The sequence below is a fragment of the Asterias amurensis genome, chromosome 12 (genome assembly GCF_032118995.1).
Source record: "Asterias amurensis chromosome 12, ASM3211899v1".
NCBI classification, from domain to species: domain Eukaryota; kingdom Metazoa; phylum Echinodermata; class Asteroidea; order Forcipulatida; family Asteriidae; genus Asterias; species Asterias amurensis.
Genome location: NC_092659.1, coordinates 6,931,382 through 6,959,238, shown reverse-complemented (window position 1 = coordinate 6,959,238; position 27,857 = coordinate 6,931,382). Strand labels below are relative to the sequence as shown.

The 27,857-nt window shown below is 38.8% G+C and overlaps 2 protein-coding genes across 2 annotated transcripts in view; one reads left to right on the top strand and one right to left on the bottom strand.

Moving 5' to 3' along the window:
* The window catches only part of LOC139945392 (uncharacterized), a 35,741-nt gene extending 24,499 nt beyond the window's left edge, over positions 1 to 11,242 (top strand). The window contains exons 8-12 of the mRNA XM_071942739.1: positions 719 to 855; positions 5,190 to 5,312; positions 6,354 to 6,492; positions 7,241 to 7,333; positions 8,153 to 11,242. Coding sequence (XP_071798840.1) covers positions 719 to 855; positions 5,190 to 5,312; positions 6,354 to 6,492; positions 7,241 to 7,333; positions 8,153 to 8,349 — 689 coding nt within the window. The 3' untranslated portion in view covers positions 8,350 to 11,242. The remainder of the gene's footprint in view (positions 1 to 718; positions 856 to 5,189; positions 5,313 to 6,353; positions 6,493 to 7,240; positions 7,334 to 8,152) is intronic.
* A 14,084-nt stretch (positions 11,243 to 25,326) lies between these two features.
* Positions 25,327 to 26,313, bottom strand: LOC139945391 (beta-1 adrenergic receptor-like). Its single transcript, XM_071942738.1, has one exon. The coding sequence runs from the start codon at positions 26,311 to 26,313 to the stop codon at positions 25,327 to 25,329; it is 987 nt and encodes a 328-aa protein (XP_071798839.1).
* Between the last annotated feature and the right edge of the window lie 1,544 nt (positions 26,314 to 27,857).

Here is a 27,857-nt window from a genome sequence, read left to right as displayed (position 1 = left end):
GCTCTATGAAATTCGGGAAAGTACCGAGTTTATAAAGGTGTGTTATAGGTGTTTTTTATGCCTCCTCTCATTAAGATCGCTGCAGTCAAACATCGGTGTAAGGTGTCACACCAAATAACATCCAATTATGTGCACACATTGTATTGGTAACTGTCAAAAACAAGTATTCTCACCTTGTGAATCCCAACATACATAAATAAATTAACAAATAATATAACAAAATAATAAAATAACAAATAATAAAAAAATGAAAGTGTGACTTAATTGGTCATCGAAGTTGCAAGAGAATAATGAGAAGAAAAAAATGTTGCACAAATCTGTGCACAATTTGTGCGTGCCTTTAGGTTTCAGGCCTGCAGTCTTTTATTATTTTGAGGGAGAAGTTCTACCTCTCGCTCAAAACTACGTTACTTCAGGGGGAGTCATAAATGTGTCAAAATGTTCTAATACCATCAACCATCCCGTTGAGTGTGTCCAAAGTGAAATGCTATTCTAATAATCATTTTGAGTAATTAAAAAAAGTGTCCAGTACCTTTAACGTCCAATATTTATCTAAAAGTTTAGATCGCAAATAAATTGGTGTTATCACTGTGTCAATTTTGAGCAAGGTGAATGAATTACACAAAAAGCATCTGCGGAGACATTGCAGATTTGTAGAACCTATACCCGTGGTTTCCAGGTGAACTATTGTGCTTCTGTTTTTTCTTCTTCTTCTCAGTATTTTATATCACCATGGATACCGATATTCAAGATGCGGAGACTCAGTTGAAGTTGATTCACAAACTGTCGACCAGAAAGAACTCTTCGAGCGCCGTGAAAGAATTCTACGATAACTGGGCTGATCAATACGACAAGGTAGGATAATTTGTTTTTATAACTTTTGGAAACTCGTGGGTGCTGTTGCCAGCAGCGCTTGCTGACAAAGTTCCACTATCTTAAAGACACAGGGCACTTGGTAATTGTCAAAGACCAGTCTTTTTACTTGGTGTATCACACATAATTATGCATTATACAATAACAAACCAGTAAGATTTGAGCTCAATCGGTCAACGAAGTTGTGAGATAATAATGAAAGAAACAAAAACACCCTTGTCACACGAAGGTGTGTGCTTTCAGCTGCTTGATTTCGAGACCTCTAGTTCTGAGGTCTCGAAATCAAATTCGTGAAAAATTACTTCTTTCTCGAAAACTACGTTACACTGTTTTATACAAACAACAGCTACCGGTACTCGTTATCAGGTTAAGTTTTATGATAATAATTATTTTGAGTAATTACCAGTGCCTTTAACCATCTATTGTTTACAATTCTGCCAAAGCATTATCCTAAAATCTTCATTGTTTAAAGGCATTGCACTGTTGGTAAAATACTCAAAGAATTTGTTAGCATAAAAACCTACTTGGTAATGAGTAATTGAGAGTACAGAGCAGCTTCCGGCGCCCTATAATCTTTGATTGGTAGTAAAAAAAAAAAAAAAAAACATTGTGAGAAACGGCTCCATGTATTACGTACTTTTTGAGAACGAAGTAATTTCCCACTCAAACAAAAACAACTTCAGCTGAAGCCTTTTAGTATGCATCTCTGCTGAAAGCGCACGAAGTTACAATGTAATGCAACCAACAAGGGTGCCCTTTGTTTCATTTTTTCTCTTGCAATTTCGATGACCAATTGAGCCAAAAATTGCACAGGTTTGTTAGTTTATGTACAAGTTGGGACACACCAAATGAGAGTACTGGTCTTTGACAATTCCCAAATGTGTCAAGTGCCTTTAAAGGCACAGCTAGGTAACATAACCGAGTGGTTAAGAATATCGAATTCAAGTGCTGGGTGTGCATGGTTAAAGCATCATAATGTGGGTTCGAATCCCTGTAATGGCACTTGTGTCCTTTGGCAATATGCTATCATTTATGGTACCTGCGAGGGTAGAGGTTGATATTGTGTATGCAAAAAAAGCAGCACCATGGCAGCTCATCAGGGTTGTATACTCCAAGAAAGCTGACAAAGATTAAAGGAATGTTTAGGCCCAATGACCAGCGCACTAATGTTAAGCGCATTAAGATGTTTTTGTGAAATGCTACTCAAAATTAGCAAACATTGTGAGAAACGACTTTCTTTGAAGTATCGTAGTTCTTGAGAAAGAGGTAACTTCTCACCAAAATAATATTTGAATCTGAAAAAGACTTCAGGCCTGAAGCCTTCCTGTTAAAAAGCACAAGAAATTTGTGCAGCAAAAGGATCGTTCTTCTGTCATTATTCTCTTGCAACCTCGATGACCAATATCTATTGAGCCCAAACTATCATTAGGGTTGTTATTTTGTTCAGTATGTTGAGATATACACCAAGTGGGAATAATAGTCATTGACAATTACCAAATGTGTTCAGTGCATTTAAAGACACTGGACACTATCGGTAATATTGTCAAAGACCTCACTTCTTGGTGTATCTCAACATATACATGAAATAACAACCCTGTGAAAAATTGAGCTCAATCGGTTGTCGAAGTTGCGAGATAATAATGAAAGAAGATACACCCTTGTCACATGAAGTTGTGTGCTTTCAGATGCTTGATTTCGAGACCTCAAATTCTAAATCTGAGGTCTCGAAATCAAATTCATAGAAAAGTATTTCTTTCTCAAAAACTACGTCACTTCAGAGAGAGCTCACCGTTTCCCACAATTTCTTATAATATCAACCTCTCTCCATTACTCGTTACCAAGCAAGGTTTTATGCTAGTAATTATTTTGAGTAATTACCAATAGTGCACACTATAATGGTACAGAATAGGCAGTGGCGTTACCTGGGGTGGATTTCACAAAGAGTTAGGACTAGTCTTATCTCGAGTTAGGACCAGTTACTCGTCCTAACTTAGGACGATCCATGCAATTTGTATATCTCCTAGGACTAGTCCTAAGTTAGGACTAGTCCTAACTCTTTGTGAAATCGACCACAGGTATTTTAATGGGGAGTAGAAGGGAAGCAGGGCGAGGACACAACAAAGAGGGAGCTATTTGAGGGACAATTCTTTTATCCCGCCCCTGCCCACTGTCCCCTCCCTACCCCATCCACCTGTATGTATTTTCCTGCAAGGTACGTGGGGTTATCTAATATTTTACCCCATGTAATGCTGACAAGGTGCCGTGGCCAATCAATCTAGGAACTTGTACACAAGAGCACCCTACAAACCATAACTCATTTCTAGTTTCCTGATTAAAGGGAAGGTACACGTTTGGTAATTACTCAAATTGGAGAGCTGTCGATAGTAAAGAACATTGTGGGAACGGCTCCCTTTGAATTAACGTAGTTTTTTAGAAAGAGGTAATTTTGTCACTAAAATAATTTTAGACTTCTAGCTAGAAGTCTTTCATTCCTATCTGAAAGCACACAAATTAGTCCAATAAGGGTGTTTTTTTTGTTTCATCAGTTTCTCGCAACTTCGATGACCAATTGAGCCAAATTTTCAGTCTTGTTATGTTATGGTTATGTTGGGATACACCAAGTGAGAACACTGGTATTTGACAATATTATTACCAAACGTGTACAGTGGCTTTAGAAAAAAAAATCAATAGTGTGATGACATTTCAGTGTAGTTGTTATTAATATTAGTAGAAGTATTTGTTTAACAACCCCACTCAGACCGATGATAAAATGACAACCGGTGCTACCCGGATTTCACTAGTTTGTTTTTCATGGACGATATATTGTGGTTAAAGGCACTGAACACTATTGGTAATTACTAAAAATTATGGTCAGCATTAAAACTTAATTGGTAACGAGCAACGGGGAGCTGCTAATATAGGAAAAAAAAAAAAAAAAACATTGCGAGAAAGGGCTCCCTCTGAAGTAACGTAGTTCCTGAGAAAAGGGTGATTTGTCACTCCCCCCAAAAAAAAAGACTTCATGCCTGGAGCTTTTTGGGGGGCATCTGAAAGCACGCAAAGTAATTCAGTAAGGAGGGGTTTTTATTGCATTATTTTCTTGCAACTTGGATGACCAATTGAGTCCAAATGTTCCAAAGTTTGTCAATGTATGCATAATGTTGAGATTTACCAAATGTGAATAGGCTGGTCTCTGACAATTATTACCAAACTTGTCCACTGCCTTTAAGCTAATCCTCGGTTCTAATTATTACACCGCAGTGTGCAGTGCGAGGTACAATATCCCATAACTGGAACACAATAACAACAACAACAGGACTTTGTTCAGATTTTGATGCCACATATCAGCGTAACCTCGAGTTCCGAAAAGAAAACAATCCCTCTGATAACAAGGTCAAAATCCATAAAAACTGTTGAGCAGAACAAACTGCTTGAAAAAGTTTATTTAATGAGCACAAATACTGAGTGAGGTTGCACCAGTCTCAACTTCTGGTAAGCGATAATTTGATGTGCTTAGCAAGTTGTTGTATATAGGCTTTTTAAAATTGAGCCCTGTACGCAACTAAAGTATTGGCATCGGGTAGACTTCAGTTCTGTGATGCAATCATTTTCCCAAGTTATCAACAGTAAAAGAAAGTCTCTAACCCGAACTTTGTAAAATGCCAATTTTTTTTTTTTTTTTTTACTTTTGTCAAAGAACGGGAACTAATTTCATCGAGTTGTTAAAGACCCTCGGTAATTGTCAACGACCACTCTTCTCACTTGGTGTATCTCAACATATACATAAAATAACAAACTTGTGAAAATTTGAGCTCAATCGGTCGTCCAAGTTGCGAGATAATAATGAAAGAAAACAAACACCATTGTCACACGAAGTTGTGTGCTTTCAGATGCTCGATTCGAGACCTCAAAATGAATTCTTAATCTGAGGTCTCGAAATCAAATTCGTGGAAAATTACTTCTTTCTCGTAAACTACGTTACTTCAGAGGGAGCCGTTTCTCACAATGTTTTATGTTATCAACAGTTCCACATTACTCGTTTACAAAGTAAGGTTTTATGCTAATTATTATTTTGAGTAATTACCAATAGTGTCCACTGCCATTTAAGCAGCACTGCGTGTTGGGTACCAGCAATTTAGTCGGGCACCAGTCACAACAGTGTATACTTATGATTTATATTGAGCCATAGTCTCTACCACACCCTTCCTCTGCAGACCTTCATCAACATCCACCACATCCAGTATTATTTATTGAATCGTTACGATACTTTAACTTGTCTTTGTCAATCAACTATTGTTTCTGTTCTTCCCTCCCAGGTCTACGACAATGCAAACTACAATGGACCGATGGCATGCGCAGACACTCTTGGAAAATTCCTCGCCAATAGGAGCGCCCGCATCGTCGACTGTGCAGCAGGAACGGGGCGAGTAGGCGTACAGGTATTATAACTCTCTGCTCCTTATACAACTACAAACAAATATTGACCAAGAGTATATTTTATTGACCAAACGACAGAAACATCTATAGAAACTAAAAGCGGTTGAACCAAAGTTTTGCATTCATTACCTTATTTCTAAATTTGGGTAGGTATCAGGAAATGTAACCTTTGACATGTTCTCTTCCTTAAAGACACTGCCGTCGATTTCACAAAAACTCTTCCTAACTTAAGACTAATCTTAGGACTTAGGAAGAGTGCCAACCCTGCACTGTAGCATGCAGACATAAAGATTAATCCTTAGTTAGGACGAGTTACTCGTCCTAACTTTAGATAAGACGAGTCCTAGCTATTTTGTGAAATCGACCCAGGACACTATTGGTAATTGTCAAAGAACAGTCTTCTCAACTGCATAAAATAACGAACCTGTGAAAATTTGAGCTCAATATTGGTCGTTGAAGTTGCGAGATAATATAATGAAAGGAAAAAACACCCTTGTCACACGAAGTTGTTTGCTTTCAGATGACAATAAAAGACTTCTAGATAGAAGTATTTTATTATTTTAGTGAGAAATTACCTCTTTCTCAAAAACTAAGTTACTACAGAGGGAGTCGACAGGGTATCAACAGCTCTCCAATGCTCGTTACCAACGAAGTCAGTTTTGAAGTTAATAATATTTGTTTTGAGTAATTAAAAAACATGTACCTTCCCTTTAAGCCTGTAAGCACAAACGTTTGATAAGCACAAAAAAGAATCGCTTAAAATACAAGGTTACCAGCCGAAAGTACATTAAGTTGACACTGTTATGACAGGTGCCCCACTTAATTTGATAAGCAAAGAAATTTGTTGAAGCGGCATTTTTTGCTGAACAGCTCTATAAAACTGGGCCCCGGTTCAGTATTGCTGACAAGCACCATCACGTTGCTTTCCAATCTTCCCAATTTCTTGAAATAAAGACTAAGTTATCAAAAAACTGAATCATCGCGTCGTGACTCGTTGTTTTATCCAACGTCGTTCTTGTATCTTTTCATTATGTTTCTCATAGTTGGCTAGACTCGGTTTCAAGCGAATCGACGCTGTAGACTTTTCACAGAAAAGTTTGGACATCAGCGCCTCGAGAGGAGTCTACGAGAGACTCATCTGTGATCATCTTGGCAGCAACAAGATTAAAAACGTTGAAGATGGTATGCTATACGAAAAAAAAAATGCGTACAATCGTATTTCTAATTGTGTACTCTTCTTTTTGGGCGGATTTTGGCACCGTAAATACTGCACGGTAATTAAATATTGTTAGAGTTTAAACACAAAGTGTTGGAACTAATCATAATATTTAAAAGATAAACATGCTTACCATTTTTGACACCTGCTCAGGAATGGTTCGTAGCATTGTATGACTAAAGGCACTGGGGTCGATTTCACAAAGAGTTAGGACTAGTCCTAACTTAGGACTAGTCCTAGGAGATATACAAATTGCATGGTTAGTCCTAAGTTAGGACGATTAACTGGTCCTAACTCGAGATAAGACTAGTTCTAACTCTTTGTGAAATCCACCCCTGGACACGTTTGGTGTTTACCAAAGACCAGTATTCTTGGTGTATCCCAACATGTGCCTAAAATAACAGACCTGTGAAAATTCGGGCTCACTTGGTCATCGAAGAAAAATTACCTTTGTTGCATTACCTTGTGTGTTTTCAGATGCATACACGCGTCAGCTGAAGTGTGTTATTATTCCAGTAAAACTTTACCTCTTTCTTAAATTACTTCAGAGGGAGCCGTTTCTCACATTGGTTTATACTAAAATATAAACAACTCTCCATTGCTCGTAACTATATATATATAGTTTTTTAGGCTACCAATTATTTTGAGGTTATTACCGAAAGTAGTATCCAGTGCTTTAGTTAGTCTAACCACTGCACTTATTTTATATTGAAGGTTACTATGAAGGATTGATCTGCGTGGGTGCTCTATCGATAGGTCATCTTTCATGCGATGTCTTCCCTGAATGGAACAGAATAGTCAAAAAAGGTAGGCTACGTGCCATTGGTAATTTTTTTGGTGGAACATTGTTCTTGGCGTCACTGGAGAGGGCGCCCGCTTAAAGAGGTCAAAGGTAGGATAACATGGGATTGTTTTATTGGACCTTTATCATGGTGTAGCCATGTTAGCCCACCTTATTGAGCTTTTAATGGCTCCGCTTTTACTATCGGCCTCCAGTGATGAGACCGATGTTAAAAGCGGAGCCATTAACAGCTCAACAAGGTGGGCTATAGCCATGTATATGTTCTCTAATTCATCTCGGTGTACATTAAACCGGAAGCTGAAAGGAAAACTATAGTCCGTTTCCTTTTTGTGCAATGCGCACAATACCGAGAACAATGAATTTTACCTGGTATGGTCTGCTGCCACCAAGCGTCCCGAAGGTCCCCCTTTCGCGTGACGTCGCGTATTGATGGTTGCACCTTTTGAGAGTCATGTCCCGGTATTTTATTCAATGCAATGTCAAGACACTTGTGCAAAGCTTATTGATAGCGTATTATAAATATTTCGCTGAATAAGAATTAGTTTTTATTACTGTTATTAAAATATACACAAACGGTGTAAACTCGAACCTGACTTGGTATTACATGTTCAGTTTGCGTGGTGAACATTTCATGTGCGGTAAAACAGTCATAATTTTGAGTAGTGTTTGAAGCTTTGCATGGTGTTAAGACATGAGAAGAAACTATAAATAAATAGTAAACTTGCGGGTACAACCATGTGTAACACATGGTTGTACCCGCAAGTTTACTATTTTTTTATAGTCTCTTCTTAAGTCATAATTTTGTACATGCTCTATACTTGTAGGGGGCTTAATGGTTTTCACTCTGAGCTGGACACTGGTCGAAGGAGACACCCAAGAACATAAAGACATCATCCATGACATGCAGGACGCCATCAACGACAACATACAGAAAGGCAGATGGGAACTAGTCGAGAAAATGGATATATCATTGATTTTACAAGACGGCCGCGCAGATATGTACACAATTCGCCGCATGTAAACAACCACAAAAACACACGATCGTAATATAATGCAGGGTAGATGATCTATCGGTCGCACCATAAACTGACGTTTGGGTTAAACAAAATTTGCAATTTGATTTAGTTATACTGCCGTCGATTTCACCAAACTCTTCCTAACTCAGGATAACAATTTTAGGACGAGTTTGTTCCGTGACCATAGACGTTCAGGACTTATTGAACCTATCAATCCCAGCGTTTTGTGAAATCGGCTGCTGGTATTATTTACAGATTATTCATTAAACAACTCATCACCAGATTGACTATTTTTGCGTTTCTACGAAGTGAACTAACACGATGCGACACTTTCCCGAAAGGTGACGTATTTGTTAGACCTTAGCGTTTTCACCAAGCATCTATGCATTGTTTTGTTGTCAGTGCACTTTTCTTAACTTTTCCTAACTTTCTCAAGAGGTGCCTCTAGTTACTGGCCAATCTCAGTTGTTTAGTTGATGAGAATTGCCAAGGTCATGGGTGAGAATCCCAGCTGAGTCATATGCCTGTGATTTGTTTTTACAGAACTCGGGAAAGTACTGAGTATACAATGCTTGCACGTGAGGATAAAACCAAAATAATAGTTCTTTATCCCAGATGTTAATTTTAACATTTGATTAAGTGCCTGTTTGTTATGAATGGATAATTCATAAATAATAAAAAAAAACAGTTACAGGATTGAAGACACAGTGACATTTTTTTATGAAGAAAAAGTCGGCTTTACTTTGGCATTGAAATAGTTGGTTTGAATAGTAAGGAGTCTCAGAAAAAGCAGTTTATAAAAAAGAATTGCAATCCCTTAGCTTCGGTTTTCTCCAAAGCAAGGATTGTTTTGTAGTGGTGCACCAAACGTCAGTTTTGGCAAGACGGTTTCTGTCTTTTGAAACGCTCAACCGCAAGATTTGCCAATTTTGGTTGGCCAAAATTAAGGGCGGCCTTAAGAGGGAAAACATGACAATCCATAGTGCATGTAAACAAACTAACCAAAATAAGTTAAAAAAAAAAAAAAAAAAAAAGGGGGGGAAAACGGCTTAACAAATTAATCCTATAAATAATTCTTGCTAAAAACAACCAATATCTCCTCAAAAAAAACTGTAAGTAATTTATGCTGAAAGCACCCCTATATATTCCTTTAAAAAAAAATTAAAAGGGGACAGGCATGTTTGGTTTATTTCCATTTGCACATCTTGAAATAAATAAAAACAGTAAAACTAAAATATGGTAAAGGAAAATGTAATACTAATAGTTAAGGACAAATGGAGGCACTATCCATTGGAGGTATAACCCCCTGTAGTGGAGTACCTAGACTGCCATATGTTAAAAAAATGTTATAAATTGTATGCGAAAATGCACAGAGATCAAGCGAATATTAAAAAATGGCACCAACCAGGGCCCATACTCTGTCAAGCAGAAAATTCTGCTTGCAAATTTTTCCTATGCAAAAATTGAGTGCGACACCAGTCTCAACACTGTAAGTTTAATGTAATTATGGCTGGTATCCTGTTTCCATTAAGCAGCTATTCCGTGGTAAGCAAGTTGCTGTGCTTACATGCTTTATGAAATAGGTTTCAAGAAGTAAAGTTTATAATTTGCAATATGTCTTCGGGGTAGTGCTAAAATGGGCAGTTTATAATAATATGCACTCAATCTCAAAGCAGATTCTAATAGACACAAATGATAAAAGATATAATAACAGTATTAGTGGTAATATTATTAATGGTAAAGAAAAGTTTGTATATTTTGGTCCATATGACCAACAGCCTAATACAGTTTTTTTTCTTTCTTTTCATTCTTTTCATGTATTCATAACATTTGCATTATGAGCATAAGTGCTACGATATGAGCTGTGTATGTTAGATTTCATGCGCTATTATAAGGACCTCGATATTTATATCAATATTTAAAGGAACACAGTGCCTTGGATCGGTCGAGTTGGTCTTTGGAAAGCGTTTGGAACCGTTTATTATAAAATGCATATTATTCGAAAGATATTTTAAAAAAGTAGAACATAATGATCCACACAAAAAGTGCCACTCGAAATAGCGTGGTTTTTCTTTTACCTCGTCGACTAACTCGGTCGTTCATGTTAATGGGATTCAAATTGTTGAACATCTTTCCAACCATTTGCATTCTATAACAAACGGTTGCAAGCGTTTGTCAAAGACCAACTCGACCGATCCAAAAGCAACGTGTGCCTTTAATTGGTTTGTGGAACACCATGCATGGCTCTCGTTCAATGTTTGTTTGTTTGTTTTGTTTTGTTTTGTTTTTTTTCTTTGGGGGGGGGGGTGCGATTTACTCACCCGGTACTACGATTTGGACTAACTTTTACGGAGGATGCACTTGACATTTTCGTTATCACCATGTGGAGATGTTTACAGGCTGTGATCACATACAATTTGAACAACATAGGACCTTGCAGTGGATAACTGTGTTTGTACAGGGTCTAATAAAGAAAACCCTGCAGGTAAAAATTACACATCAGACATTCGGGCGTGAAGACTACATTGAACAAAACTGGGATGTTGAAATCGCCAACATGGGTGATGTGTTTTACTGATTGAAGATCGAGATAATCAAAGTTTAAAAGATAATGGTGTTAAAACAACACTAAATTCTGTTTTTGCAGTGTACATCATTTTGGTGTACGTTTTCTAGTATCCTATAATCGTCCAAATTGTAACAATTGTGCACTATAGTGTCCAGGGGTGGATTTCACAAAGAGTTAGGACTAGTATTACCTCGAGTTAGGACCAGTTACTCTTCCTAACTTAGGACTATCCATGGAAGTTGTGTATCCCCTAGGTAGGACTAGTCCTAACTCTTTGTGAAATCGACCCTCGGGCCTTTACAAGAATAAAAGTAACCTTTGGAAATTTCCTTTTAAAATTGAATAGCGTTTTTTCTATTTTTTTTTTTTTTCTTTCTTTTCTTTTTTTTTTTTTTGGGGGGGGGGAGGTGATATATCGCCAACGCCCGTGGGCGGATAAGTGCCTGCAGAAAGAATACACAACTTTTGCCGGTTGTCACACAAGCAATACAATTTAATGTGTTTAATTAATTTAGGGTAGAAATTGTAAAATTCAATGTTCAATCTGTTAGATTTGGTGAGTTTAGTCTTCCGCCAATAGATTGCACAATCGTCAGTCCAATTTTGTCTAAAGATGGAATAATAAATGGGAGACTTTGAGGCGCTTATAGTGGCAGCAGACTTACCGGGTAAATTTCCGTTGTTTATGTATTTCTGAGCATGTGCATATTATTACCGAGAACGATAGGTTTTACCTGGAACGTGTGCTGCCACCAAACGTTCTGCAAGTCTTCCATTGTCGATCTACAATCCCGGCCATATCTCGTTGCCCCCCCCCCCCCCCCCCCAGGCCTTGCCCTCCTTCAAATGCTCGCTCTCCTCTCTTCCATTGTCGATCTACAATCCCGGCCATATCTCGTTGCGCAGTTGTGGGTGAGAATTGGGGGTAGGGAGGGGGCAGGGTTTATTGCCAGGGGAAAATGGACAGGGGGATGTTCATTGTAACGTTCCGAATCGGTAGCCCAAGGATAGAAGTTTAAAATGCCACTCGTTTATGTACTGCAATTCTCACTCTCGTTCAAGCTGTTGTCAGACCGGCAAGATTGTTATCTTACGGCAGTCGGTAAAGAAAGAGTGAAGATTCATTCTTCTGATTGATTGGAAATTCAGTGGTCGGAATGAAAGGTACATGGACACATAATTTTTGTCGACGACCAGTAATCTCACTTGGTGCATCCCAACATAATGCATAAATAACGAACCTGTAAACATTTGGGCTCAGCTGTTCATCGAAGTTGCAAGAAAATAAATAAATAAAAAACACCCTTGTTGCACAAAATGTGTGTGTTTTCAGATGCCAATTAATTAAAATGCTTCACCCGAGTAAAGTCTTTTCTAAAGAAATATTAAAATATTAGATTTTTTTTTTTTTTGCTAAGGTTGTTACGCCTTTGTGACATTTCCACGGTAGGTACCCGCGGAAAATTTAGTATCGACAGATTTGTCGGAATAAAACCATTTAATTGAGGGTCGAGTCAGTTAAACTCAAACTAGCCTAGACAAAAATCATCGTTTGTGTGAAATCCCTTTATCTTATGCGAGTTTGTTTTGCTGGCGATAGGCCTATGATGTGAAGTGTAAGCAAAATGAAATCTTACGAAATTTTGCCACTCTGGAATTTTATTTTCTAAATTTGATTTGATATAATATTCAGTCCACCTAACGCGTTTGAGTTTCCACACTATATGGAACATGCCTTCGTGATTCAAATAAAAATTTGAGTCAAGGTTACCGACCCGAAACTGCTGGTAAATGAAATTAGTAACCGACATTTAACGTGTCGCATTGTTTATTAAAGGAACACGTTGCCTTGGATCGGTCGAGTTGGTCTTTGAAAAGCGTTTTTTGACCGTTTATTATAAAATGCACATGGTTAGAAAGATGATGTAAAAGTAGAATACAATGATCTACACAAATATGCCTCGAAATTGCGTGGTTTTCGTTTTACCTCGTCCAAAAACACGGTCGGCCATTTATGGGAGTCAAAATTTTGACCCCCATAAATGGCCGACCGTGATAGTTCGCGACGTAAAAAGAAAACCGTGCAATTTTGAGAGATACTTGTGTGGATCATTATATTCTACTTTTAAAACATCTTTCTAACCATATACATTTCATAACAAACGGTTTCAAACGCTTTTTATAGACCAACTCGTCCGATCCAAGACAACGTGTTCCTTTAAGCGCAAAAACACTAATTTTGTTCACCTTGCCTGAAATCATGCCGTAGGTCCAAAGTTGGTGGAAAGTGTGAAGAAAACTCGAATCTGTGGCCAAAATTAGACTTGATTCAAGTCCCTTTTTCGTATGTGGTCAAAATGTAGTTATTGCAGCAACGATCGTGCGCGGAACAGGTCGGGGCCCGCGGGAATATAGAGCTTCACAAAACAATGTTCTTAGACGATGGCAAAGATTGGGACTTGAGTCAAGTCTACGGCCAAATCGGCTGGGATGGGGGATGGTTGGCGTTGGTGAGAGGGAAACTTTAAAGTAGTGTCTCATGATGATTTTATAACAAGGTTATCCCATTCTTGTCAATGCAGTTGAACCCTACAAAACGAGGCACCTGTTTGAGACCAACTTAGTGTCAGTCATTCAATTGTGCTTAAAGACATTGGACACTATAGTCTTCTCACTCGATAAACATGTTTTACAACATGTGCATAACATATTAAAACCTGTGAAAATTTGAGCTCAATCGGTCGTCGAATTTGTGAGATAATAATGAAAAAAACACCCTTCTCACACGAAGTTCTGTATTTTCAGATGATTTCGAGACCTCAAAATCTAATTCTGAGGTCTTGAAACTATAAATTCGTGGAAAATTACTTCTCTCTCGAAAACTACGTTTCTTCAGAGGGTGCCGCTTCTTCCAATGTTTTATACTATCAACAGCTCTCAATTACTCGTTACCAAACTAAGGTTTTATGTTATTTTGACCAATAGTGTCCCCTGCCTTTAATCACATACCCAAAGTTCCACGACACATCCTTGTTTTTCTTTAAACATATACAATTATGTCGGCCCTGGACAATACATTTTCGTGGTCAGGAACATTTTGTAAGACCCGTTTTGCTTTGTAGGCACTGAGACACCAATCACACTAAGGAGGTAGATAGCTAACATGTCACAATACTGTTGGGTATAAGCATTAGACACGAAATGTTGACCTGCGAAAAATAGACGTCCACATAAAGCAGGGCATTGAAACACCACGTTGACGGCGGCGGCTTTGGATTCGGCTTGAGGCTCCGTTCTCTCGTCTGAAGACCTGGCCATGTATAATAAAAGCACGTGCAATTGTCAAAACAACCGGCGGGGCCAACAGCCTAAGCCGAATTCAAAGTCAATTCCAGTTATTTCGTCAAGGGCCACAGTCTTCCATGGGTGAGGGTTTCATCGAAGACTGAGCATTGTCAATGCCACGTGAGTTAAGTGCCTCTGTCGCGCCGAATTCCAAAGGTGGCTTCATACGTCGTGCCCCTGCTGCGGAAGGGGCACACGTATAAAACCATGCAGAGGCAAATTAAAAAAAGAAAGAAAAAAAAAATCGGATTATAAACAACATCTGATTGTTTGAATTTGACACGGCAATGGCGCGACATTTGAAAGGGGGCCCGATACACACGCGACCTTACACGTATTCTCAAAATGTATCCTGTAGCCCTCTTTTGTTCTTACATGCACTTAAAGGAACACGTTGCCTTGGATCGGTCGAGTTGGTCTTTGAAAAGCCTTTGTAACCGTTTTTTATAAAATGCATATGAGTAGAAAGCTGTTGTAAAAGTAGAATACAATAATCCACACAAACATGCCTCGAAATTGCGTGGTTTTCCTTTTACCTCGTCGACTAAACACGTCGGCCATTTATGGGGGTCAAAATTTTGACTCCCATAAATGGCCGACCATGTTAGTTCGCACAGTAGAAGGAAAACCACGCAATTTCGAGGCAAACTTGTGTGGAACATTGTATTCTACTTTTAAAACACCTTTCCAACCATATGCATTTTATAAAAAACGGTTACAAACGCTGTTGTTTTGACCAACTCGTCCGATCCAAGGCAACGTGTTCCTTTAACGGTTTCCAATAGACTTTGTACACAAACTTCCTTCTTGAGAAAACCCCGGTCTTTAGAAAACCCATGTGTTTATGGACATCTTTTATTGCACTTTTTTTGTGCTTGTCCTTGGTCTTTATAAGTTAATAAAAATGAGCACATAAATCTCACCAGTGTAGAAGGAAAAGATTTGTCCTTAAGTAGGCAGAACAAGGAAAGATCGCAGAGTGATCGTGTCGACATTGTTAGCACTCAGACTCGTCATCACTTCAAGTGCCCCTCCTTTGTTACAAGGACCAAACACCATGCCATGAACAAAAACAGGCTTTGATGTTAAATTAGCACTGTTATTATATTACCCAGTGCTTGCCCGAGCTCTTCGAACAAAATCCTCAGATATGTTACTTGGGTGGGATTCGAATCAACGTCCTTTTCAACTCTGGAGGAATAGGAAGGAATTATGAAACGTGTTAATTTTATACTAACAGTGCGAAAATTGTCATTGCAATGGGGTCGATTTTTGTCATAGATATTGTCGAAATCCGGAGTGAATTTATGTCCATGCAGGAGATAAAAAATACAATTATAGACACTTTGACAGTTGAAAATTCGAGGTTTGAAATATTGTTCAAAAAGTTTGTGAAGAGTCTGTTGCGCGTGGGTTGTGTGTACGCGCGCGCGCTTAGAAATAGATTACGCGGGCGCGCTTAGAAGAAGATTACGCGCTGTTACTAATAGCTATGAATTGCGTTCTGCGTGATAATCTTGCGCGCCTGACACGCGATAGCCAGCCGGTTATAAACACTGATCATTATCAACCGTTTAAACACCCCACGTGACGCGCTCTCCACCAATAGGTGAATAGAAACTGTCTGGGGTCATTTCAAGGGATGTTTCCTAACGTCATTGGACCAATGTAAGTATTATTTATTCAATCTGTGATATTAGACGAGTTTGTTTTTCTCCTGACCAATTCCGTAATGTTCCTCTAACACTACAAGTTAATTCAATATTCCCAAAGTCAAAAGGTCATGAGCTTCCACCATTTCATTTCACAGCAAGTGTCCTTTTGGAGTATTCCAAATCCCATATCTAAATATTTGTTTTAGTTTTATTTTAGTGTCAAATTTGCTGTTGTAACATGCAGAGAGACTCGTATAAGATTGACATGGTTAGTTTGCATGTTTGACATACTTTCTCCCCTTTGAGTGGTTCTTTTGTTAACTGCGTGGTATTCAATCCAAGTGTACCCCCAATTTTGGAATGTGTAAAAGTGGTATAAAACATCCATAGGTGAAGAAAGAGAAAAAAGAGGGGCGGTGGTTACAATTCAATGTTCGTGTCGAAGAGCCCGTTTTCTTTCCGTGTTTGAGTTTAACATTGAATCGTCTCTCCGGCCCAAGCTATTCCGTTCCCTGCATCGCTCTCAAAATCTCATGTAAGTCCGATTTCTATTTCTTTTTACCCCTCTAACTCTGTTATGTATAATCATGGAGGAATAATGGTATAATGTATAAAGTACTTTGCATGTGATTGTACCAAGGCCAAGCCTCAGTGTCACCCACTTTTAAAAGGCAGTGGACACTATTGGTAATTACTCAAAATAATTATCATCATGAAACCTTTCTTGATTACGAGTAATGGGGAGAGGTTGGTGTATAAAACATTGTGAGAAACGGCTCCCTCTAAAGCGACGTAGTTTTCGAGAAAGAAGTAATTTTCCACGAATTTGAGACCTCAAGTTTAGAATTTGAGGTATCGAAATCAAGCATCAGAAAGCACACAACTTCGTGTGACAAAGGTGTTTTTTTCTTTCAATATTATCTCGCAACTTTGACGACCAATTGATCTCAAATTTTCGTACAGGTTTGTTATTTTATGCATATGTTGAGATACACCAAGTGAGTAGACTGGTCTTTGACAATTACCAATAGTGTCCATTGTCTTTAAATTAGATACAATTTTATTTCATGATGGATGAACAGGCGGTGGTAGGAGATGGACACTTGTCCTCTGTTGCACCACACCTTTTTGGCGCTAGTGCATCTTGTTTTTGCGTCTGGCTAAATAAACTACACGTTATTCAGTGGAATACATAAGAGAAAACAACGATGATGTAATGAATATGAACTATGCATCCGTGGTATAATTTGTGTGGTAAACAATAAATTATAATTGAACTCTAGACAACTTGATAAAATGGGTGAAACAAAAGTTCCGTTTTGGACACGAAAACACCGCATGGACAAATCGTCGCGACTGGCGTTTAACTCTTTATGTGAATTAGATTTTTTTTTCTTTTTCTGAACGATTAAAACACACAATGCCCTGATATGATAGCATGACATAACGATGTTTAGAACGCTGATCCTAAAATATTTAATAACTAAATGAAAATTGAATCCTGAAAGACGAGCAGAAAATAGACGAGTTTATAGTGTGATAGACGTGGAAACTGCACTATAGTATCGACGACTACAGGAAAAGTTGCCGGCGACCAAAAAGTCCAAACAAAATCATGCTTGGGAAATTTTAGGCTGCGCAGGAATTAGCCTTATACTATTTGACAGGTAAAGTCCTGGAGCTTACAAAATTGAGGGTGATATGATAAAGTCATGATCGACTGCGGTCAGTTTTGGTTTGCCGAGTGATTTTTGGGGGTTTATTAAACCAATAATTTGTTATGCATGAGTGAGCAGGAATTTCATTTTTTTTTTCTTGTACATTGTCACTTTCCCTGGTCGACTCAGTGGCGTGTTCGTGTGAGTCAGGATGGGGGATGTTACTTTTTACATCTGTGACTTTGAATAAAAACTGTCACCCCACATTTCAGTTAGTGTAGGGTTAGTTAGACATCTCATTGACTTACTTAATAACAAGGTGGGGAGTGAATAATTGACTTATTCAAAATACGGTTTGTTGAAAAAGGGAATATGTCACAGATGCTGGTTATATTCTTCAGGTGACCCATTGACCTGAAGTAGGCGACATCTCGGATTGAATTTTGTAAGTTACAAAGGACTTATCTTACAAGGCTTATTTCTGCGCAACCTATTTTTCAGACCCATTTCTTTTTCGGACTTTTTGGTGTCATATGAAAGTTGAGTCCATATCCATATACAAACCTTTTCACCAAGAATCTTTTTTTTTTCGGCAGCCGTTTCAAAAGTGTATTTTATTTGAGACACACGGTACAACAAACCAAAATTAAAACGTAAGCCTAAGCTGAGAATAAATCTAGAACATTTGGTATAGAAATACAATTAACATATCTAAGAAAATATCGAAGGGTTTAAACAAATCAAACCATTTATTACGCAAATTATCTGATTGATTTTATTTTTTTTTTCTTTTAAGAAACGGGTGATTTTACTAGTGCGGGCAATTAAGTGCACCCTGTCATAGGCATGGGGCAGCATGTGAGAAAGATCGGTTACCCCGATCGGTCTATCCGAATATTAAAGGAACACGTTGCCTTGGATCGGTCTAGTTGGTCTTTGAAAAGCGTTTGTAAACGTTTTTAATAAAATGAATAATGGGTAGAAATATGTTGTAGGCTAAAAGTAGAACACAATGATCCACACAAACACGCCTCGAAAGTGCACGGTTTTCCTTACCTGTAAACTAACACGGTTGGCCATTTATGTTTGTCAAATTGTTGACTCCCATGAATGGCCGACTGTGTAAGTTCGTAAAGTAAAAACAAACTTCGAGGCATTTTTTTTTTGTAGATCATTGTATTCTATGTTTACAACATCTTTCTAACCATATGGATTTTATAACAAACGGTTATAAGCGCTTTTCAAAGACCAACTCGACCGATCCAAGGCATTGTGTTTGGTTGATGATCACACTTGAAAAGTGTTTGCGACTATCGTTATCTCTAGTTTATAACATGTTTATAATCTGATTTATAATTCTATATAAGTGAACCGATGCAATTTAAAGTACATGTACCACACTATAATTTGAACTAGGCGCACAAAAACAATCATTACATTACTTTTACCCGGTGGAAAATCAACAGGATGACCGCACAGGTGAAAAGCGTAAACAAGTAACATGCTTCAGCATGCAATCATTACACGTTAAAGGCACGATGGACACCTTTGAGAATTGCCAAAGACCGGTATTCTCAATTGGTGTATCCCAACATGAATAAAGAAATAACAAATCTGTAAAAAAAATATTGACTCAACAAATTTTGTGTGTTTTCATCGATGCGTATCAAACAGGGCTTCAGTCCTGTAGTGTTTTAATATTTGAATGTAAACATTACCTCTTTCTCAAAAACTACGTTACATCAGAGGGAGCCGTTTCTCACGATTTTTTGATCAACAGTCCTCCATTGCTCGTTAGCAAGTAAGTTTTATGAGAACCAGTTACCAATAGTGTCAAGCCGACGATTTCACCAAACTCTTCCTAAACTTAGGATCAGTCTTTAGGACTTGTAGTCTAGGCGGATTTCTGAAAAATAGGTCTAATTAAGGTGATTGAGGCATTTTGGGGTAAAAGCAGGAAACAAGACTCTTTAATACATTTCAGGCGTGCTGATTCCGAAATAAATGGTTCCCAAGCGAAATTTTGAGTTTTTGACCATCTAATTTGCATAGTCATATTTTTGACCTTTTTGAACCATTTTAAGCAAATCTCTGTAACATGACAATCAAAAATGACAAGTGATGCGTCAGTACCTAGATGTTGAAGGTCACAGAGTAGGATTAAAAAATTTCAGAAGTAATTAGTGCTAATTAATACCCATGAACATGCAAATTAGTGGCCGCCATTACAAAAACATGATTTCTCTTCAATATCTCTGTAGCTAGGCAAGCAAACATGACAGACGAAGTGTTTTTCCTATGTTCTGAGGCTGAACCAATGTGATCAATGATATTTATTTATTTATTTATTTATTTCTTGTTTATCCTGGGAAATCCATTCAGTAAGAAAAACTCACTGATCTCCCATGGATCCCAGCTAATAACAAACTACAGAAGTGAACTTAAGATAAAAATATTACAAATTTACACAGAAAAACATTGCACATTCATTTAAAAAAGCACTAGATCCAAGCATGCACATACATTTTGAAACTAAAAATAAAAAACGATTTTAAATAGGACGAAGAAATTTAAAGGGGGAAAAATACACATCCATTAAAAACACACAACCAAATACAAAAAACAAACAAACAGATGAATCTCAATGGAGTAATGACAAAAGCCAGTAAAATTGGGATTAAGAAAGTCAGTAAGAATGGGATAAACTGAGCTGTTTGAGTTGAGTTAAAAATTGATTGAGTTCTTTTGGCTGTAGAGATTTCAGATTATGCGGCAAGTTGTTCCATGCCTGGGCACCCCTAAAATTAAACGTTCTTCTCCCACTTTCTGTTCTAGGGGGCAGGAGGGTCACATTACCAACAGTGCTATTCCTAGTTTGGTGACGGTGTAATTCACTGACTGGAACAAAAACACTGCTAAGATAACTTGGAACAGTGCCTGATAAACACTTAAAAACCATGGTATTTATATGAACGGCTCTTCTTTCTTCAAGAGTTTTCCAACCTAGTTCATTACGAACAATAAGCAAGATGCTTTTTATGCAAACGAGCGAGTAAAGTAGCTTAAAATGCTTATTTATGCAAATCAGCTAGTATATGACTACCAATGAATTTCATAACAATTCATGAATGAATGCTTAATGTTAAGACCCCTTAACTTTACACCGAAATACTACTTGATGCTAATACAGGCCGAAATAGCAATTGGTGTCACTCACCAGTCCCTCATATTAAGTTGGGTATAGAATGAACTGCTGTTGCCTAGGAACATGTAGCCATACAGCGAGTTTCATCACCAATCCGTTGCTGAAATGCACACATTGCTGTGCATTGAAACCCATGCTTCTGGCATGAACACAAAGTATTTTCCAGCAGGTAACTTTTAGGGATTTGGGCAATGCCATTCTGTCAGGCCAAGACCTGGCCAGCACACCTGTCCGCAGCATCGATCCTGTCCACTCTCGGGACTTGAAGTAAATGCTTTGCCATGACATTTACCATTAGCTTCCTTTAAAGGCTATAATACGACCTGGGGGAGGGGACACCACTCCTCTCAGGACTACCCTGGTTGCTGCCCTCGTCCGCACTAGATGAGCGCTACCTGCAAACCGGAGTTTGCAGTCAGAGAGGTCCTTCTCCTAGGTATACTACCAATCTAGGCTGAGGAGTTCTACCTACCCGGAATGGTGATCAGAGAGGTCCTTATCCTAGGTAGACTACCAATCTAGGCTTAGGAGTTCTACCTGCCCAGGATGGTGGTCAGAATGGTCCTTCTCCTAGGTAGCAATCTAGGCTTACGAGTTCTACCTACCCGGAAGTGTGATCAGAGATTTTCTTCTCCTAGGTGGCCTGTCTACTATAGCTGACGAGCCTAACCTGCTCGGAATGATCTGGTTTTTCGGCACCATTTAAAATTGCCTATTACACTTCTGCCAATCAGTTTAAAACAGGGTTTGGCGCATCAAACCAAGCAGTAGGAGTCTGTTTAGATGAAGATAGTTCTCCTGGGTTTGTCTTTACTGTCGTTGCTAAAACTGCATCAGAGATGCAAATGTTTTGCAAAAACTCTATTGTAAGGATGCATCGATTGAGCAAAAACTGCATCAGAGATTTAAATGTTTAGCAAAAACTCTATTGTAGGGATGCATCGATTGAGCAAAAACTGCATCAGAGATTTAAATGTTTTGCAAAACTCTATTGTAGGGATGCATCGAATGTGCTTAAACTGCATCAGAGATTTAAATGTTTTACAAAACTCTATTGTAGGGATGCATCGATTGAGCAAAAACTGCATCAGAGATTTAAATGTTTTGCAAAACTCTATTGTAGGGATGCATCGATTGAGCAAAAAGTGATGAATGATGAAATGTATTGGTAGTCAGACTAGCTGATTTGCATAAATAAGCACGTGTAGCTATACCAACTCATTTGCATAAGCATCTGGCTTGCCAATGAACACACTACATACATTGCCTGACCCTCAGAACATAGGTAAAAACATTTCTTTATCATGGTTATTTGCCTAGATTCAGAGATATTGGAGAAATCTCATTTTTCTGCTATGGCTGCCACTAATTTGCATATATTTTGTTAAAATTACTTACCACTAATAATAACTTCATAAAATGTGTAATCGTTTTATGAGACCTTCAAAACATGGGTATAGCACTTCAATTGTCATCTTTGCTTTCCTAGTTACCGAGATAATGAAGACAAATGATTTGTCTGTAATGGCGGCACTAATTTGCATATTTATGATTATTAATTACCACTTATTACTTTGGAAATGTTTCAATCCTATTCTGTGACCTTTAACATCTAGGTACAGACTCATCGCTCGTCATTTTTGCTTGCCTGGTTACAGGGGTTTGCTTAAAATGGTTCAAAAAGGTCAAACATATAATTATGCAAATTAGATGGTCAAAAACTCAAAAATTCGCTTGGGAACCATTTCTTTCGGATTCAGCACACCAAAAATGTGTTAAAAAGTCTGGTTCCACACTTTTACCCAAAAATGCCTCAATCAGTCACTTTTTCCAGAAATCCGCCTAGACTATTATGGACGAGTTAAGTTCGGTATTCTGAAGACAATAGGACGCATTGAATCCATCCTACGATAGGATTAATCCCGGACCTAGCGTTTTGTGAAGTCGGTTGCTGTGGCTTTAACTATGTCTCTAAGTCCATTTGAACCGATGCAATGTACCACCATATAATTTAGTTTGAACAAGGCGCAAAAAAAAGCATCCTAATTTTTACCCCTGCGGGAAATCTATAAATGGTTGACGGCATGCGGTGCATACTTCCTGCAAAATGAACCAGTAAAACCAGAAGGAGCCGTTTCTCACAGTGTTGTATACTATCAACACCCCCTATAATTACTCGTTACACCAAGTCAGCTTTTCTGTTAACAATTAGTTTGAGTAATTACCAACTACGGTGCCTTTCAGTTACTTTTGGGGGTGAACAAAACATTATTACGTTAACATTATATACAACAAATTAAAACAGTTGCTTTCACACGCATGAAACAACAACAAAACTAAACGGCAATTAAGTACGATTCAATACTCGCAATAAATATAATATAACTCTTGATTTGTTTAGATCCGCCTACCCTCCCCTTTCCAAATCGTTATCAGAAAACATCAATGGTGGCTGAAAATATTACAATGTGGTACAATTTGTGATTAAAGACAGTGGACACTATTGGTAATTGTCAAAGACTAGCCTTCATAGTTGGTGTATCTCAACATACACATACAATAACAAACCTGTGAAAATTTGAGCTCAATCGGTCATCGAACTTGCGAGATATGAATGAAAGGAAAAAACACCCTTGTCACACGAAGGTGTGTGCGTTTAGATGGTTGATTTCGAGACCTCAAGTTCTAAATCTGAGGTCTCGAAAACAAATTCGTCGAAAATGACTTCTTTCTCGGAAACTATAATGGCACTTCAGAGGGTGCCGTTTCTCACAATGTTTTATACCATCAACCTCTCCCTATTACTTGTCACCAAGAAAGGTTTTATGCTAATAATTATTTTGAGTAATTACCAATAGTGTCCACTGCCTTTAATGTTATTTTGTTCTTGAATAAATATATACACGTATCATGTATGGCGCGACACCAAAAATGAATGGGAGACTTTAAAACTCACACAAGGGGATATGTAAACACCAACCTGGCAACAGCCAATCTCTCTCATACAAACAATGGTTTAAACAGCGGCGACAGAATGCTCAGAAATATAAAGTTGTTCAATTTTTGTTATAGATGCAGTCCATAGGAAACATAATAAAACTATAACGAGTCTCGTACCTCACGTTAAAACATGGTAAAAATGTCTTTTCCCCGAAACACTCTGAAAAAAATTCAAAAGCCAAAATTCTGAAAAAACGTGAGGTCAAACAAACCCGCGCGACAAAGGAATCGTGATGTCATTGGCGGCTATTTGATGTGGAAAATAGCCCCCTTAGTTTGCCAAAGCTGGAGAACTGTGTTCAAATCCAATTAGGGGAAAATCGCCACTGGTGCATTTTTGACTTGAATTATTTATACAAAGTGCAAATTTTTAGCGTAAAAATGGTTATAAATAGGTATCTACGATGTCTGTTTGGTCAAAAAGGGTAATAGTTAAAATATTGAGATTATCCTGTAGCCGCTGTTTAACGTCTATGTTTTGTAAATATTATCACAAAAGAAGTTGAGATTCAGTAACTCATAGACGTCAATATTTATTCTAATCATTGTGGAATCAGCGTTTAGCTTGTGTGAATCGAACCTACAACCTTGTGATTGCAAGTCATGCAGTCTAACCATGATAAATAGTGTTTTGTGGTATATCCACAAACCTCTTTTTGAATTGCACTCCCCCGCCATCCAAAGATACAAATTTCACTCACTCTCTCGTGTATTATAGATGGATTGCACATGACGTCATTGATCACCATCTTTGATGATGTGCATGAGTGAAGGCTATCATTGGCTGAGAGTTGTGCGCTGCGCGTATAGACTTGAATTTGAGTTTTTTCCATTATTCATCATCAAGCTAATATGGCGGTCGATGGCGATAATGTGTGATCCATCTATTAATAAGATAGCATTATTCCTATGAACCAATTTTTGTCAAAAGCTTTGCTGCAGTATCGACTTGAGATCAGGGCCCAATTTCAGAAAGCCTGTACGCACAAACAAATTGCTGAGCATGAAATTTCTTATTTGATAAAAAACAGGAACACCAACGAAATTTCCCATTTGTTGCACATTGCTTGTTTACTGGTTATTCAGCGGTTGCTTGCTTATCCTGAAAATCACGTGGAAATTTGGTTGGTAATACTGTTTTATCAAGGAAAAAATTTCATGCTTAGTGAAACGGTTTGTGCTTACAGGCTTTTTATGAAAATTGGGCCCATGGCCCAATTTCATGTAAGCATGTGAGCGGGCGTTTTGTGCTACCGGAGCGTCCCTTGGCAGAATTTTTATAATCAAGGTTAAACGCTGGCTTACCCGCGGTTAGCGCACGAGTGACGTATTATAAAGCAAGTCCATAGTTAACGTGCACGCAAGCCTAGAAACGTTCTGCTAGAACTAGAGAAAGCATAGTGAAATACGTTTATGCTTGCTCACTCTTATACTGCTACACTAAGCACAAAACATTGCTTACCGGTTAATAACAGCTTTATGAAATGGGGCCCTGTGCTGCACAGTTTCCTCCATAGGATTTTCAGGTGTTGTTCCTATTTTGGTTCAGCTCAGGCTACAGTAGTACTGCGTGTAGTACCAGTCGTTGAGTGATGCTGATCTGCCCGTCCAGTCTTGCCAATCATCACAAGGAATCCTCGCCTGAATTGCTTGTACTTGAAGGCATAAATAAAAGGATTCGCGCACGAGTTGAAAGCTACCATGGACACAGAAATGATGTAGATGGCTCCGTTGAAATCCAGGGTCCAGCCGAAGTTAAACATTAAGAAGATGACCTGGTTCGGAGTCCAACAGACCAGAAAGGTGATGAAGACCATGAAGAGCGTCTTGAAGGTGTTTCGGCGGGCACGGAGTAGGGACTGTTCCTGGTTCTCGATGTTGTTGTTAGCCGTTGAGGTCCCGGACGCAGATACGGTTGGTACGGCAACACCTCCCACTCGCCTGGCGCTTCGTTTGAGCTCTACGGTGATATGCGTGTACACAAACAGCATGACGACTGCGGGTATGAAGAACTTCACAAGGATGAAGACGATACCGACCGTTTGGGATGCAACCGAGGAGTTGTAAAAACACTGCCCGTCTTCGAAGGTGTTTATTGCTGCCGTATACGCCCCGTCGAGGGCGAGACCGGACAACCAAATCACGACCAGTGTGCCCTTCACAAACTTGGTCGTGTACAGGCTGTGGTAGTGGAAGGGATAGACGATGGCAATGTACCTTTCAAAAGTCAAAGACATCAGGTTCACGGTGGATGAGGTGAAGAAAACCCAGAGCCAGAGATTGGAGAGCCACATGTGGCAGAGGAAGTGGTACCAAGTGGTGTCAGGGAGCGGGCTGATCACCACGATGTTACTGGTGAGTATGAGCATCAAGGAGCCCAGACAGTCCAGGGCAGCCTGGTTGGCGATGAGCGCGTTGGTCAGTGTGTGCATGAAGCTGTTCCTGTAGATGACAACGCACACCAGGCCGTTTCCGAGCATCCCAAGCAACCCTACAATGGTCTTGATGATGCGTAGGATGAGGATAGCCTCTGCCATGTTGTTGTCTGAAAGTTTTGATCGGTTCCTTCTTGTTTGTTAAAAGTCAGCAGGAACACCGTACAGAAATACTGATGAAGTGTCGATGGACACAACTTGTGTCCGAGTGTTCAAGGCAGCGGACAAGCTACGAACTATCCCAATCCTCTGTGCTCAATCTCTCTCCAAGCTATGGCCTTAAAGCTGACAATGGGACTGTCTAATCATCACAGTACAACGCTTAAAGATTCACACTGCCTTCGGATTATTTGGCGCCTTTTGGGGCTCTAAAAGCGTAGGTTGTGAGATAAACGATGGTCGCAAGATGTTTCAAGACTTCTCCACTCAACAAACAAACTTCGAAATTTGTGTACTGGTGTTCCTTTTACTTTGTCTACAAACATGGCCCGCTCTTGTAAAGAACCACAGTATTGACTCAAATATATTACATGAATTTGTTCTCGAGGTAAATGGAAAAAACACACCAATAATTTCGAGGGAGACTTGGTAAAACAACTTTCCAACCATAAAACACATCCGCTAGTAGCCTAAGAGCACCCAAACCGAGACGCAGTTTAATCATCTCCGTGTTGCACTGTTTTTAGTGACGATTTTCACAGAGCGAGAACGGTGATCAGCGACGAGTGGGTGGAACTTCGTTACAAAAACCATGACAACCGTTCCTCTGGAAATTACGATTGCATCACTTTGTGCAATCATATTTAACAGTACTGGAGTATTATAAGAGGCCTGGAGCGCATGTACCCACCTATTATGGACCGACAGTGATGTCAAAAATGGACACGTGTGCTGCATGCGACTCCACAAAATGATAACTCTTCTTTGAACTAAGTGAATAAATACAGTTTTGGGCGTGTGACGTCATGTGCAAAGTTTCTACCGGTATGACGGTTCTCCTCGCGGGATTTTGTTCGTTCGTACGCAGATTTTTTTCGTTCGCATGCAGATTTTTTTTCGTTCGCACGCAGATTATTTTCGTTTACACGTAGATTTACACGCAAAGTCTTTTTTTTTACGCATATCCCTTTAAAAGCTCCATACAGGAGGAATAATCCCAATGAAAAATGAAAAAAATATACAATCTGGGCCCAAGTTCAAAGAGCTGGGTAGATTTGTAACCAAAATTCCGTAAAATTTACGGTGCTTTACCTGGCAGCTAGGGTGCCAAGAAGTGCAGTAAAATTCAAGGTGGAAGTTTTGTAAATTGTGCCTTGAAGGGGTAGTTTGCAAAACTTACACCGTGACATTTACTGCTCTTCTGGCACCCCTAGCTACCAGGTGGTGACGCGTTGTAAATGTTACGGATTTTTTTTAAACAATTGCCATACAATTTTGCTCACTATGATAAGGTTACCAGCCAAAATACTATGTCACGTATACAATTTGTGACTGGTATTCTGCTCATTTCTACTTGACAGAAAATTGTTATGCGATTTGTTCTGCTTTCAGCTCATTTTTTGCCCTGTATATTATGAGAAGCGCTTCTCAGGTTCAAATGAATAGCATAAAAAAACGCTGTTTTATATAGCCACATACTACTTCGT

What these genes read in the sequence shown, in the direction of transcription:
- LOC139945391 (XM_071942738.1), bottom strand. Translation starts at nt 26,313, where the DNA reads ATGGCAGAGGCTATCCTCATCCTACGCATCATCAAGACCATTGTAGGG.